Source organism: Pteropus medius, unplaced genomic scaffold (assembly GCF_902729225.1).
Source record: "Pteropus medius unplaced genomic scaffold, Ma_sr-lr_union100, whole genome shotgun sequence".
NCBI classification, from domain to species: domain Eukaryota; kingdom Metazoa; phylum Chordata; class Mammalia; order Chiroptera; family Pteropodidae; genus Pteropus; species Pteropus medius.
In genome coordinates this window covers 3,058,697-3,074,663 of record NW_024352947.1, presented here as the reverse complement: position 1 = coordinate 3,074,663, position 15,967 = coordinate 3,058,697, and the positions used below count along the sequence as shown (strand labels likewise).

At 38.8% G+C, this 15,967-nt stretch overlaps 1 protein-coding gene across 2 annotated transcripts in view; it reads left to right on the top strand.

Moving 5' to 3' along the window:
- Nucleotides 1-15,553, top strand: part of ERO1B (endoplasmic reticulum oxidoreductase 1 beta) — a 44,687-nt gene extending 29,134 nt beyond the window's left edge. The window contains exons 10-16 of one of the 2 annotated variants that reach the window (XM_039850353.1): nt 1,474-1,500; nt 4,742-4,834; nt 4,957-5,203; nt 6,027-6,096; nt 8,080-8,166; nt 9,079-9,212; nt 13,144-15,553. In XM_039850353.1, coding sequence (XP_039706287.1) covers nt 1,474-1,500; nt 4,742-4,834; nt 4,957-5,203; nt 6,027-6,096; nt 8,080-8,166; nt 9,079-9,212; nt 13,144-13,204 — 719 coding nt within the window. In that variant the 3' untranslated portion in view covers nt 13,205-15,553. The remainder of the gene's footprint in view (nt 1-1,473; nt 1,501-4,741; nt 4,835-4,956; nt 5,204-6,026; nt 6,097-8,079; nt 8,167-9,078; nt 9,213-13,143) is intronic. The other variant, XM_039850354.1, reaches the window with a different exon arrangement.
- The last annotated feature ends 414 nt before the right edge of the window (nt 15,554-15,967 follow it).

Sequence of the window (15,967 nt, the reverse complement as noted above, 5' to 3'; positions counted from 1 at the left end):
GAATATGTTCTGAAGAAAAGAAGTTAACGTAGTTTGACCAGGTAATTTGTCTTGTTACTTCTTTATTTTCTTATTGACTTTGAAATTTGTAACCTCAGTTATCATTATAATACTTAATCTGGTGAATATTAATAATTATCGACAATTAGTTATTCTAGGTTACTGAATGAATATTGTTCATAAGGTGCCCCAAAAGAGCCAAAATAATTTTTTCAAACGGATATCTGTGTTCAAGGGCACCGTGGTGTGCAGGATAGAAAGATGCATAAAACATGAAGCCTTCCCTTTAGGAGCTGCCAGTGTGTAGAAAGAATGGTGAGCACTCTACGTAGGTGATGGCAAAGTACAGACAGGTGCCAGGGCTCTTTAAAGGTGTAATAAATCCTATTTCACTGGAGCAATCTGAGAAAGCTTGCTGGAGGAGGTGGCATTTGAGATGAATAATGGGGCAGATTCAGGTCAGCAGAACTGGAAAGTATGTGCTGTTTGGAGGAGATAGTATAGACCAAGGAGATGAGAAAGGAAAAATGAAGCATGTTTGGGGAGACCCTGGAACCTAGGAAAGACTTTATATAGGGGAGCTCGACTTTCCTCTTAGCAGTTGGGGTTGAATAAACAAGTGAGATAATGATAAGTGGTCCTTAGAGGATGCTGAGTGAAGGAATCCGTAGGAAGATGTCTGTATTGTTTTGCAAAGTGCGCAGACTCTCAGGAGGCAAAGAAATCCCCACCGCCATCAGATTGATCCCCTGGACTCCACCCTCAGCTCATCTGTGGGTTGAGTTTTCTTATCATGCTTTGCTTGTCTCAAAATAAAATAAGAATGTGTAATTTGGGAAGCGCGTTACCTATTTTGACTTTTATTGACTGCCATTTTCCTTTTCAGTCAGAACAACAATTTGGTCTAGCAATAGCTCTTTTAGCATCAGCGCACAGATAAGTCAGGCCCTTCCATGTGCTAGTCACTAATTTTTCTGAAGAATTATCTTGAAAATTAAGAAATTTTTAAATTATCCCTTGAAACTTAGATAATCAAAGAAATATACCTGGCTTTACTGGATCGGGAAAAATGGAATACTTAATTATTTGATTTTGTATTAATTAGAATTCACTATTTTTTCTAGAATTTTTAAGAGTGCTATCGTAATCATCAAAAGCAAATTTAAGACTGTTAAACTCTCCTCACATACTTAAGGATGTTTAAGCCTCCTAGTGAATAAGATTTACATAACATTTTGACTGAAATGTTTTCTCAAAATTTGTAGCCAAAAAATCATAAGAACATTCTCCCAATACTTGAATTAGAGTATGATTTTCTAGAACCAGATGCCTATTTCTCTACTTTACATGAAACAGTGGACATTTCTAGAGAGATTTCTTAATTTGTCACAAAAATATTGTATAGACTTAATTTATTCTAATATATAAATGACTATATATTTTAACCCAGTTCTCTGTGTGGTTTTTTTTTAGGAGAATCATTCTACACATGGCTAGAAGGTAAACTTTTGGCGTTTTACATTTTTTTGGATTCTTGTAGAAAATGTATTTATTCAATATATTTTTGTAAGTTTTAGGATTCTTGACAACTAATTTTGACAGTATTTGAAAGAAAATTACATGTTTCAGGTTTTTATATGTTGGGGTGCAGTTTTTTAAAAAATTTGAGGCTACCGGTCAGCCAAAAACTAGCATTATGGAAACAAACAGGGCAGACACTGTCATCAGGTTTTCCTAACCGGCTCACAAGTCTTATTTTATTCTGTATGTGATGCTCATCCAAACCACTCTTCTAAAAACCATTATGGAAACCTGCTTTTTAAGGTAGAGACGTTCTTGTTTGGAAGGAAGTACTTTTTTTATATATGAAATTGAGGGAAGATAAATTTGAATCCAGAAGGTTTTAAACATATTTACACATGCGAATTTTGCCTAAAATTGTCTCCTTAAAGGCTAAAGCAGTATAGATCCCAGTATACTAGAAGCTTTTGCATTCTTATAGTTTTTTGTGTTGAAATATAAAATGTTACTAATGGAAAGCTAAAACATCCTACAGTTTTAACAACTGGATATATGATGCTTTTTAACAATTTGCCATTGATTTATGAAACCAAAAGTTAAAATGTATTAATGAAAGGTAAGCAAGTTGAATGATATAGGAAAATTGATATTTCATATCCATAACCTGACAGGAACTCTACAGAGCTAAACTAAGTAATTAGTTCTGTTTTATGTTTGTTAATTTGTGATGTTATCTTGTGAACATGATTTCTCTGTTTTTAATGAACTACGTGCATATATTGGGCATCGTTAAGGCAAACAGTGTCAATGTGCAAATACTGCTAGGAATTATACGATGAATGGCCTGTGTGGAAGAAGGTTCTTGCTTTGTTTAAGTAGCTTTGTTCTAAAGATACAAATTGTGAAAAGCAATATTTAGGTTAAAAGAGGTGGTCAGACTCTGAATATTGATAATGAGGATGACAATGACATTGTGGGCAGAATTGGAGTCTAGGGTGTACAGTATTAAGCAATCCTGTAGGGTCTGGCTGATGGCAGTCCCGAGTACCCATATGTGATGCAGAGAGCACCCCGATTTATAGATAACTGACTCGGCTTTTCCCAGATTCATTTTCCTCATCGGGGGCATGACAGTGGCAGTCACCATCCAGCTGTGAGTGTAGGTCACGCCTGTAAAACTTCCTTTGAAAACCACCAAGCAGTGTCCTCATGCCAAACAGCACAGTAAATCGAGCCCTTTTGTGAAAGAAAGAAATATATCAATGTCCTATAATTCAGTTATCGAAGATGAATTCGAATGAAATTAAATGCAAGAGAAGAGAAAACGACTTTAGAAATGGGGTAGTTGAATTTGCTCTGTAATGTCAGGAGTAGATGTTCATGGAATTTGCCTTTTTTACTTGAGTGCGGGACTGGAGGTGGCCCGGACCTCATGCGCACAGGCCGCGGCGGGCCTGGCGGGGACGCAGGCGGGAAAAGCGGCCAGCAGGTTCCGCTCAGTGTGCCGCGTGTGTCATCCGTGCACCAGCTGGCACATCGTCGGTTATTACCGTTTGCTTGAAGTGTCCTGGTGGTCACGTTGGGGGAAGTGCGCTCTCTTCCTCCCTGCTCGCTGTCCCCATCCCCGAGTCACAAGGGCTTCGTGGGCTTCGCAGATGAGAATCGCCTCCTAGGTTTTCACGGTCTCGTTTTTAGCTGTACGGATCTTCACAAGCTTTGCTTTCTGATTTCCCTTCTCCAATCTTTGGACATTTTACTGGATGTAAATGTTGCTTACAGAGGCGGGCGAGGAGAAAAGAAAGTGAAAAAACTTGAAATCTGATCATTTTGCTACTTGATAACAGATTCGATGAGAAGTTTTGCCAGAGAAGTTACCACCTAATGTTTTATCAAATTTATTCAGATAGTTTATTTGTTACTGTACATAGTCTAAATTAGCCATATATTTTTAGGAGGAAGCTACATAGTAGAATTTAATTTCTACCTTTTGCTCTCCGCCCATGACAATGAGAATATTCTAGCAAAAATTCTGAATTGAATTGAGATCTCAAAAGAATTCTTTTTTCCTGTTAGAAGCTACTTCCTCAGAGCCATCTATGGTAGAACATAGAGAATAACTGAGGATCTAAAAGATCTTGAAAACATACAAAGCAAGCCACTTGCATACTCTGACATTTAAAAAATCCCCCAGCATATAAATGAGCTTTTAGTTTCCACTGTTGAAGCCCATTTTCCCTCCATTGAGGGAGTGTGAAAAAACAGAAAGCAAAAATGACAAAAACAAAACCTCTGCTGGTTGGGAAAGGAGGGAAGAAGCCAACTGCTTTACATCTGGTGGGTCCTTAAAGCTTACTTGTTTTGCATTTTTATTTTAAAAATTTTCTATAAAGAACATTTTCTGAAAAATTCTTTTTTATCGTGAACTATAACTTTCAATTTACCATCTTAACCATTTTTAAGTTTCATACATTTACAATGCGTATCACTCTTATAATAAGAGAAAATCTTTTAAAATGGAGGTCAGGGTAGGATAGGGTAGTGGAATTTTCTTGACCTCTGTTTTGAGCAAAAGCCTGTGCGACTTTAGAAGGTTCCATAAAATAATTTTCCATTATAGTCCTGAACTCCATCGGACACGATTGTACTCACATAGTAAACGGTTTTCCAAGTTTGGGCTCCTTACAAGAGGGACACATGGTGAAGCGGAATTGGAGAATTCTAGGGCGGAGGATTCATCAGCCACACAACGGGACCTGGCGGAAGGAGAGAAGCAGAACCCTCTCCTTCCTTGATCACCAAGTGGGTCCAAAGAAAGGACTTTCGTAGGAACGGGAAAAAGGAGAAACAACTGTTGTTAAGCCAAAGCAGTGACTTTATGATTACTTTTGCCTTAGTGTAGCCCAAACCGTGAAAAATTTACACCATTGCCTCCTGGGTAACGTGGGAACCTGCCAGGTGCCTCCATAGTGTTGGGACCTCCAGTAGCCCAGCATCTCCTGTCTTGTTCTGCGTTAAGTTATATTCGGTTCACTCCATTCTGAAGTCACAATCTTATTTTCTCTTCTACTGAGAGAATCCTGATCTAATGATTTCATATTATTCCTTGATTTATTTTTAATGTCTTTGAATCTTAACTTTAAAAATAAGCCTGTGTACTGAATCTTCAGTATTCCTCTTATCTAAATGGAAGCGATTTCTTTTTCATCATTTTTCTGAGCAGGTTTATGTCTGGAGAAGAGAGTCTTCTATAAGCTCATATCAGGACTTCATGCTAGTATCAATTTACATCTGTGCGCGAATTATCTTCTGGAAGGTAATCAGATTTTTACATAGAAATTTTGCCTTTAGTGTTAAAATCGTTGAGGGGAAATATGTATTCTCTGTAGAGAAAAAAATTCTGTCAGAAGCGTGTCATGTATTTCTCTCTCTCTTTAGAAACCTGGGGTAAACCTAGCTGGGGGCCTAACATAAAAGAGTTTAAACGCCGCTTTGACCCTGTGGAAACCAAGGGAGAAGGTCCAAGGAGGCTGAAGAACCTGTACTTTTTATACTTGATTGAGCTTCGAGCTTTATCAAAGGTGGCCCCATATTTTGAGCGCTCAATTGTCGATCTTTACACTGGAAATGTAGAGGATGATGCTGACACAAAAACTCTTCTGCTGAATATTTTTCAAGATACAAAGTAAGAATCACACATCACCAGTGCTCTGAAATGCTCTGCTCCATATTTGCATGAGGTAGCGCTTGAAATACAACAGAAACTGGCTGCTAAGAGTTAGGAAAAGGGAGAGTTGGAACCGAGAGGGAAATGGTCAATAGAACAGCAGTATTGAAAATGTTTTCTAAAAACGTTAACTGAAAATCATCTATAAAGCATCGTTGCAGACTTTCACATTCGCAAACTGGCGAATGTTAAATTTCAAGTTAAAATATAACTTGAAATTTTGTGCGGTATCAAAATTTAATGTGACTTTCATGTTCTTTCTACCAATTTTGTATTCTTCCAGTTACTAATTAAATTCAGACGATATCGGATGTTAGCATAAAGAGAGACACCGAAGGGAACATTAGCCTTACTTTCCAGAATATAACCATCTTCATAAAAAATGCTAGGTCTATAAAACTTGAGTTTACTGGTTGTAAAATGAGCATGTTGGATTAAGAAATGTTTAAAGTAAATTATGCATTAATTTTAAATGATGCTTTAAAATGTTGAGTGTTGCACATTTTTCACATAGATTGTTTTTAATTTTTTACATTATTTTTGTTATGTCGTTTATTTAGAACATTAGACTTATACATTCCGAAGCCATCATTATATTGCTTTCATCTTTTACTGAATAGTTTAAAGGTGAACAAACTGTTTGCCACCTTCTATGTTACTAAGCCTTAAGCATGTGTAAATTATGAATTTTAAATATTTGTAGGGATAGAAAATTCTAGCAGCTCCAATACATAGTACTGATTTTTTTTGTCTGTAACTTACAATATCGTTCTTTGATCAGGTCCTTTCCCATGCACTTTGATGAGAAATCCATGTTCGCAGGTGACAAAAAGGGGGCCAAATCGTTAAAGGTACGGAGTTCTCGACTCGGGGACACAGGGTGGGGAGCAGTGCGCTGGCTGCGTTCAGTCCTTTCCCTCCAGACCCTTCTTTCCCAGGCGTCCCTCTCGTCGAAGTTGGTCGATTGGATTTTATTATGAGTGACACAAAAAGCCTCTTCTCCCAACTTCCTTCTCTGGGCCTTTCTCCTTTCTCATTTGACCAGCTGCTCAGCGAATCCTCAGTCATTACTGTGACCAATGTGCGTGGCACATTCGTACATGTCTTTTTAAAGGGTATTATTCTGACAGTGGTTTCTTACTTTAAAATCACAGTATCAAGTGTGTCTTTCAAAAAATCATTAGCCTGAACCCACTTTGAAGGCAATAAGTAGTATATTTTCCTAAAGTTTATTTGATACAGTGTTCCAGTTTATGAAGCTATTATGTTACAGTAAGTACATCACAAAGTACATTGTACCCTTAAAACGTTATAAAAGTATTTGAAATTGGCTGGCAAATAGTCTTCTAGTACAGCTGCACAATCTTTTACATGCATTTCCAGTATCTGAAAACAAACATTTTTGTTATGTTGGGTGCAAATTAATTTGTTAGCAAAACCTGACCTGAACTAATGTAAGAATATTTATAGCGTTTTTTAAAAAAATTCTGTTACTATTCTTACATGTTGCTGCAGAAACAGTGTATTCGATTACAGGTGTCGCCACACACTCTGGTGGGGTGTTTCATAATAGTGTATGTACTGTGTTTCTAAAATCTGAAAAGTTCTGAATTCTGAAACACATCCCACCCGTGATGTTTTAGATGTGCACACACTACAAGGACTAAAAAGTTAGCATCAAGGGGTTCTCCATCAGTAAGAGCTGCTAGGTATTCCTGAAGTGAAGTGATTTATCTACAGCTATATTTTAGTTTTGGAAGGTTGTTTTGTTTTACAGTTGTTTTAGAGGTGTATTGCTATTACAGTGTTTAATATTATGTGAATTTATTTTTGCAGTGCTTCCTATTTTCTAAGCATGTATACAGATATAGTGTGATCTTCCCAACACCCTTGTACGATAGGACAACTTGTGATTGTGTATCTTTCCGTAGACGAGGAAGGTGAGGCTGAGAAAGGCCTAAGGTTTCACAAAATGCAGGAAATTTCGTTTGTTATTTTTCAGAGGTGCATAAAGGAGAAAAGCCCATTTTTTCATCCCCAAGAAAACATGAGTTACATGAGCCTGGCGAGCCCAGGAGTTTCCTGTTCTACCTTCTTCCTCAGAACCCTGGGCGGGCCCCTGGCGGCCAGTTTGCAGGCTCCTCACCTCCAGCTTCAGGCAATAAAATGTTCACCTCAGGACAGTAAAATGATCTTTATTCCTAGTTTGCCGTGTGAAAAAGATGAGGAAACTTTCTCTTCACTGGTGTCACCTTCGGATACAGTGAGGCTGGCCTGAGCCCTAGAAGCGCACGCATGCGCACGGGCCAGCGTTTCCCGTGAGACGGGCCTTTAGTGCAGCCCGGCGCCATCACGCCGGGGTACCCGTTACAGACAGCTCCGTGCGAGGACAGGGGCGGGGACTGTCCCCGTTCTGGGCTGAGCTTTCCCATTCAGACTCGCAGAGCAATCCGTCAGAAATAAGTGAAATACGGCTTTGTTTACCACGGGGTGTATCCAGACATCAAATGGAAGCAGCCGTTAAGTTCCTTAAAAGTAAAAACCACGTATTATTTGCTTTTGTGTCCCTCAGAGCGCGTACTTTGGTGCTTTGCACAGAGTTGTCCCTCAGTAAAAAGTGTGTTGACTTAGTATGTGGAATGAATTTTATAAATCTCCATTAACGTTAGTTGTGTTACGTGCAGCGACATGCTACACAAATTCAAATCATTTTCTTCTCTGTTGAAAAACACAACTCGGTCAGTAAACTTCAGAACTTTTATTTCTTATCATTCGAACGGGTGCAGTTTCATTTTAAACATCTAATTAGAATGCAAATATCTTCTGCATGCTAGGAGGAATTCCGGTTACATTTCAAGAATATCTCCCGTATAATGGACTGCGTCGGATGTGACAAGTGCAGATTGTGGGGGAAATTACAGGTTCGTGTGTTGTCTCATATTTTGAAACCAGTACTAACCTTAAATTTTTCCACCGAAGAGTCGAAAGTTTTTATTAAAATGTCCTCATTGTTCACTGAATTCGAGATTGTGTGTTTTTTTGTATTATTGATGAAAAAAATTATTAAGTTCTATGTTAATGTGTATGTGTAAGGCTGTTTTTCCTATTCTGTATTAATGATTCGGGTTTTATTGTGTTTCTATTGATACAATCAGATTCATTTCTAAAGTTGGTTAAAGAGCATATTAGTATATACCCCTATAAAAGATGAAATATAATTATATAAAAGGACTTAATTATGAAATTTTGGTCACCAAACGTGTTTCAGCGATCAAAAGGCGGCCACCTAGTCACAAAATAGCACAGTTCTGCCAGCCAGGCCCGTTTTTCTATATGTTCATGCAAAAAGGATTGATATTTCATCCCTTTTTTTTGTTTGTTTTTTTTTACAAAGATGACAGTGTCATAGAAAATCAAGAGACATTATTTTAATGGAATCAGTTTTCTTCTAGTGCTAATAATTGAGAAATTGTTAAGTGTAGGTGTCACTGATGATTTCTAAGTTTTGAGTTGCTAGGGGCTTTTAAGGTTACGTATTGGATATCGTTATCCTAATGTGACAGTTCCTAGGTTAAAAGAGGCATTTTAGTAATTCAGAATATCGTATGCATGCAACAAGTTTTAAACTCTTAAACTATTCAGGTTTCTCTACCAGCTTAGATAAACTTATCATATGCTCAGTCCGTGCGGAGGTGGAAACTGTAGTTTGCATAGTTTGCCGTGTGGTGAGGTTGAGTTCATGTGTGTTCCTCTCCTCCCAGTGACTGTCCCTTTAAGCCTTTATGGTAGTTATGATATGAATATAATTGTAAGTTTATCACTATTTCCATTAGACCCAGGGTTTAGGAACTGCCCTGAAGATATTATTCTCTGAAAAAGAAATCCAGAAGCTTCCAGAAAACAGCCCATCGAAAGGCTTCCAGCTCACTCGACAGGAAATAGTCGCTCTTTTAAACGCGTTTGGAAGGTAAGGACGGATTCTCCCGCACGTCGCAGCCAACTCCACAGGTCACCTCTGCTAGAGCAGTTTGTTTTGCTTTGTTCTGTCGACAGAGGAAGAACTATCCTCATACGTTGTCATACTGACTCACAAGTCAGTTTCTCTGCAGCTCACAGGATTTCTGTTTGTCAGGATTTCTGTTTGCCTTCTCAGTTGCGTGGGGAGAATATTCTCCCCGTAACATTCTCTTCTCTAGCTGGCTGTCACGTGTTCAAGAACAGTAGCAGGGGTAAGGAGAGCTTGGCTGAGAAGGTGACGAAAGAAACATGGAACCATTCAGCTGCTCTTATTTCCGAAACCCAGGAGGCATTTTTCTCCCACTTAGTCTTACCCCATTCTTCCTGTATACAGATGTATGATTTGCTTCTTATTTATACCACTGATGGTTTCAAAGATCACGTGAATTTGCCTATAGAGGTCCATGCAATACCAGCTGAGGAACAGGGAGCAGAAGGAACAGAATCATAGAAAATAATACGATGCTCTGGGAAAACGGGAAAAAAGGAAGAATTTTTTTAAAAATAGGGAACCAGGTGATACAGAGATTATTTCTTACGTTTTCTTACCATGCGTTTTTAAGGTAAAAAGGGGCAATTAAATGTAAAATAAATTGTCCCTTCCCCCACCCTAATAGCATAGATTTCACCTGTTGCTCCCGTTTTTAAAGACAACTGTGTAGGTTAAGGTTTCAAACAGGATAGACGTAGAATGTCCATCAGTAATTAGTATTTTATGAAAAATTCAGTGCACCCTCTTATGAGGCCGAGAGTAAGATGAAACGGGAAACGAGTCAATTTAAATTAATTAAAATTTAAGTGAAGATTTTAAGCAAACATCTTTGAAATTCGAATAAAATTAAATTGGGAAGGAAGCAGGTGCCGACTTCCTCAGACTTTCTCGGAGTCTCACAGACAATACCCCTAACTGTGACCTTCCTGCCTCGGCCCGTGTCCAGAACCTGGGATCATCACCCTGCCCCGTTCTCGGACCGGCTGGGCTCAGGGTCCGGGCGCCCAACTTTGGGGCCCGGCCGGTTACTCGGTGTCAGCTCCGGCCAGTCACTTTCCTCTTCCAGCTGTTCCCCTGCTCTGTAAGATGAACCCTTCTCGGGGTTACTGTGAAGATAAAACGAGACTGTCTGCGACAACGCTTCTTAAACCACAAGACGCTGCCCGGCTCGCGGCGGCCACGGTGACTCACGCACTGCCGCGTGCCTCCTGCTCTAATCTTTTACTGTTTAAAAAAATTTTTTTTCTGATTAATCTAGATGCGAGAAACCTTTGTTCTCTTAAGGGTAATGACACTCAGGGTGGGATAGTGACGTAAATAAAGTGCAGCCTAATTTCCTTTTTCCTCCCCGAGGGGAAACAAATAGCAGTTTATCTGTCTGCATTTTAAAGGTCCTTAAAATATTCATCTTCCCCACCCCCCAATTGTAAAAGTCATGGTCGTTATAGAGAACGTGGAAAAACATATGAAAACATCATTTTAAAATAAATTTTAAATTTCTCATATCTCTACCACCCTGGACTATTTCAACACTTTATTTTTAATGTGTATATCCCTAGTACTTATAAGAAAAATAAATATATACTACATATGTGTATGTATATATGTGTTTACAGAGTCGCAAGCATACTTTTTTTATACTTCAGTTTTACTTGGAATCGTAATCATTTTCCAGTGTTATTAAAATTTTTTCATAGGCATTATTCATTTATTTTTTGAGTCAAAAGGAAAGTTTATTAGAAAAGGGGTAACGCTCCGCAGAGCGTGGTCTCCTCCCAGAGGCCGAGAGTGAGAGGGACAGTAAGAGACGAGGACCGTGAGAGCGACAGGCGGAGTGAAGGCGCCGAGGGGGACCTCACAGACATTATTTTTAGTGTCTACTGATATGTCACAAATTAGCCATTCTGTTTTTACATTCAGTTGAGTTTGTTTCCTTCATATAATTCTATACATTGCTTCTTTAAAGAATATTACTGTTTTTCTTAATGAAATCTGTTTGTTTCATTATATGTTCCACCTGATTATCAGTCCATTTAAGTAGTAAATGATCATGGACGCACTAACACACAAAATTATTGTATTACACTTCGGGGAGTTTATGCATTAGCCTTTCTTAAGCGACTTGGTAGCTTCCTGGCTGGCAGTCCCTTTAACACAGTTCTACCGTTGCTTTGCCATGTGATGCTCGTGGGCAGAGATGTACAATGAGCATTGTCTTTGGTTCTGGCCACTGAATCCTGGAAAATGTGGTTTCATTATCTTGAATACCCTGCAGGATCTTTCCTACACTAACAGCCAGTTTTTGATAGTTTCAGCATTTACATCAAATGGTTTATTTTCCAGGGAACAATGACATGGCATTAATAAACCTGTTGGAGATTATATTTTCGTGCCCCTCTAAAAGGGTAGAGCAGTAGGTAGACGCAGGTATGCTGTGTGCCTTCCCGTGTCAACCTTGGGGTACTAATAGAGAACGTGGGAGACATCTCCTGAGTGATAAACTGTGCGGTCTGGGCTGCATCTCCATGGACTGTGCTTAGCGGTCCACGCAGCGCTGGTCCACTGGTGCCTCGGGAAGGGGACACACCCAAATTAACGTTCACGAGCGCCTTCACCTTCCCTGACCCGCTCCGTCTGTGTCCACGTCAGACTGGGGCGTGGTTTTCCATTCTGACCACATCTGCTATTTACTAAGCTCTTTTCTTGAGTTAGTTAAGCCTTGGTCTCTACTGCATCTTCATATATATTCTGGTAGGTTTTTTTTTTTTTAACAGCTACTTTGAAGTATACCGTATGATTTTACACATTTGTTTAATAATCATATTTTTCCTAATAATTAAAAACTGTTTCAATCCTTTAGTATTCCAAGGATTAGAGTAAGAAGTCATTTTCTATGACTCCCACAACTTGTCAGAGTTTAAAGAAAATGGTTTTGGCACCATAGAGAGCATAGAGTTTTTGAGTGGCGACATGGTCTTGGGGTCTGATTAACTGGTTAGAATGCACCTACTCGCTGGGTGCCCTGGGAAAATTACTTGCTCTATTTGAGCCTCAGTTTTCCAAAAATGTAAAATCAGGGTTAATTTTATCTACCTTGTAGAATTATTATTATTTTTTTTTGCAATTAATGAGATTATGTGTGTGTGTGTGCTCAAAACATTGCCCGGCACATGCTAAACTCTTGGTATAAGAAAAATTATTTATTAAGTAAAGAAAGGAGCTGAATAATGCATCCTATATTATCCTAAGTTATAGAAAGAAAATGTTAGATTTTTACTGTATCCACTCCAAATTTTACATAAGGATCATCGAGCTTTTAGGATTATTTTTTGGGGATTTCTATTCGAGTTTTACTGCTGGACCCGGACCCAGAAGCATTGTATTTATTCATTCATTCATTCTTTATTGAGCACCGTAAACACTGATGGGCGAAGGGCACAGGGATTCGGCAGCAGTCAGTAAACAGACTGAGGAGTGAACAGTGCAAACAAACTCGTGTGTTTGGGGAGCAGCACGGAGCGCACCTCCAGAGAGGAATGTGCAAAGCGGATTTGCAGACCACACGTCATGTCGAGGTTCTTTATCGTGACGAAGTGTTCATGTCACTGTTCCCATCATTAGTCTAGAATCTAGTGATAAGAAGTAGTAACTGGCTTCCTTTGTCCCTTGTTGACCAAGACTAAAGAAAGAATCATGGCTCCGTGTTTTATTAATCTTTGATAAGTAATTACAGATACTTATTTAAAATTAGAAGCTTCAATGTTCAGTGTTGTATACATTCTCTTATTTTGGATTTTCCTTTCAAATTATAGCCCATATAACATCAATTATTTGAAACAGCTATACATCATATTAGCTATATACTAATATGCTTTTTTTTCTCTTATAGGCTTTCTACAAGCATAAGAGAATTACAGAATTTTAAAGTCTTATTACAACACAGTAGGTAATAAAGGCTTTTAAATGTCTGACTAGAGACATAAAGTGTGACTGTGTGAAGACTTACTCTTGGACATTCAGCAAAAGGAGACTAATCTTCAAAGACTTCGAGAATTCTGAACTCTTAAAGAGAAAATTCAAATGTTCACTTGAATATTTATGATTCTTAATAGACTGTCAATTAGAGGTATTTATAAATGAAGTATGTGCTTTTAAAACCTGTAAGTTATACTAATTCTGTGTTTAATTTCATGTTTCCATCTGTCGAATATTCTGCTCTTCAGTTTAGAATTGGTTTTGTTCTCTGTTATGCTTTGCTTCCAGTTGTTCAGCCGAAATGACCGTCTCCATCCTGATAACATTGTTGTCAATCTGTTGGGCACAGGGGAGCAGATGGTGCTTAGGGCTGGTATCAGTGGCACAGTTATCGATGATTTAGGTTTAGCCTCACCCAGCTCTGCGTGTCACCTTCTGGAATATGGAAGTGTCGGTGTGACGAATGGCCCTTTCAGTGTATAGTTTCAGAAGTTACTTAAATCCCCAGGACTTCGTTTGTTTTTACTTAAGCTTTTAGTTGCTGTTGCTGTCTTGTTTTGGTCTAAAGGACCTGCTTTGGTAAAGCGAGCAAGTCCTGTCCCCTCTGCCACCGGCCACGTCGCCTGGGAGTGCGGGGGGCCTGGCTCGAAGGATTCTTTACTTAGAACCTAAAAGCATTTTCTTTGATTTTGTGTTTCTTTGTTCCTACTCCAATTTTAGAAATGCTCATTTACTTTAAAAGAAATAAATGCATAAATATTTGTTTCCATCTCGATAAAATTTGAATAGGATTTTACGGATTTATAATGCCAATTTAAAACATATGCACAGAATTTACTATTTTAAATTGAAGCAAGCATTTTTAAAGGGTTTTCTTTTAGGATACAGTCCATGCCGTCCTCTCGTCCGATTTGCTTCGGTAGGGTGTTGAAGCGGGTAGGTTTGTTCACGCCTCTTGTAAGCTTGCCCTCGCCTTGCTTGTTCGTTCTAGTTCATTGTATATAAATGCGTGACTTGTACCAACAGATGCCTCAGTCCTACATGGTCATTTTCTAAACCGGGGATTTAAATATCCTTAAGAGTTAAAATATCGATTCTTTAAAAAGGTGTTAGTACATGCAGTGTGGTTAATTTGGAAGGTTGCATCCGTGTAGAAGTAACGTGGGTACAAAACTTAGTTTTTCCTCAGACTCTTCAGTCTTTCATGAAGTAAACAAGTGCTCTTAAACCCGTACCTTCTCCTGCCAAGGCCTGAAATGTGCTCACTGACGACTCGGTGACGTGTTTTGAATCCTATTTAGTTGGCTCACCCCTCTTTTAAAAATAATTAGTCACCCTGGGAGAGAGCGATATGGTTGGAGGGAACGAGGCCTCACCAGTTACTTATTTTCTTACCAAATTTCTAACCTTTATAGACGGGGTTTTCATTGTTGCCGATTTTTTTTTTGGTGGTGGTGTTTTTGTTAAGTTGAATAAAACAGGCGGGCTTGACTGGAGCGTCTCTCCTCCACCGTTTCATTTTTAGGATTTCAGATTTTATATGGTGCGAGGGGGAAGCTTAAGGTCAACTTGTCTAAAAAGTGAATAAATAATGTTGCTGGTAAATTAATAATTATTCTTAGTGTTCATTTAGAGTTGAAGAAAATATGAAAAAATCTTGCACTCTATTTTTATTATGTTTAAAAATCTTTCTTGTAGTGTTACTTCACTGTTCCCTCAGTTAAAGAAAAAGGCTATTATTTAAACTATTTACTGGAGAAAATCCTTGGCCATTTCCATTTATCGCTTTTTTATCTTTACTGTGATTTGTTTTAAGCTTAGGAAAAAATGTTAGAGTGAGTTCCAGGAAATTAAAAGGTCTAGTTAGGATTAAAAGTTCTTTTCAAAGTTTTAACGAAGTTTTTCACTACCAAGAAAATAAACAAAATGAAGTATTCTTAAGCTAAAGTTCATTTAACTTTATTTTACCATAAATTAGATTGCAGGTCGCAGCCTGCATTTTTGTGTGTGTATTTCCTACACGGTCGTGTACGCCGTAGGAACCTTTGTTTTGTGAGTCTGGTCGTGACATAAGCTGTTTTTCCAGTTCACGTGGTTTTTGTCGCAAAGTGGTACTGGAGTTCTGCTTGCTTTGTGAAAACGCGTGCTGGTCATTCCTCTTGGCGTTTTGTCTTTATCTCATCACATAATTAAAAAATCCAGCACTTGATCACATAACTGGCAGAGATGACGGCAGAGAGGCCCCTGGCCGCCGCGGCGCGAGCTGTTTCCCGCGTGGCATCTGTGTGAGTTAGAAAGACTGTACATTAAAACTGGTAACAATCCGAATGTTTCTCCTGTGTTGATTCTTAGGTTAAGAGGAGGATCGGACAGAATAGTAATAGTTTTCAGTTTTGAAACTCGCTAAGTCAGATGCGAATTCCTCAACACTTGTAATCTGTTTCTGAAACAGTGTGCCGTATTTTCCAGTGTTACCTCGGTGCCACTGTGTCTAAGAAAGGACAGCTGTTTTGATCTTCAACAGCACTGCCTTCAGCTGGCATCTTGGGCACAGTTCACGATAAACCTCTCAGCAGTTTGCAGACCGAAGTGCCTGTAGAACCCATAGCAATTCACCAAAATACAGGCTGGGTGCGGGCGTCGCGGAAATTATTCGATAAAACAACACGGGCGCACACACACATCTTTGTGTACTGTTTTAAGCAATATCTACAGGGGCACCTTTGATTTCGGAAAGA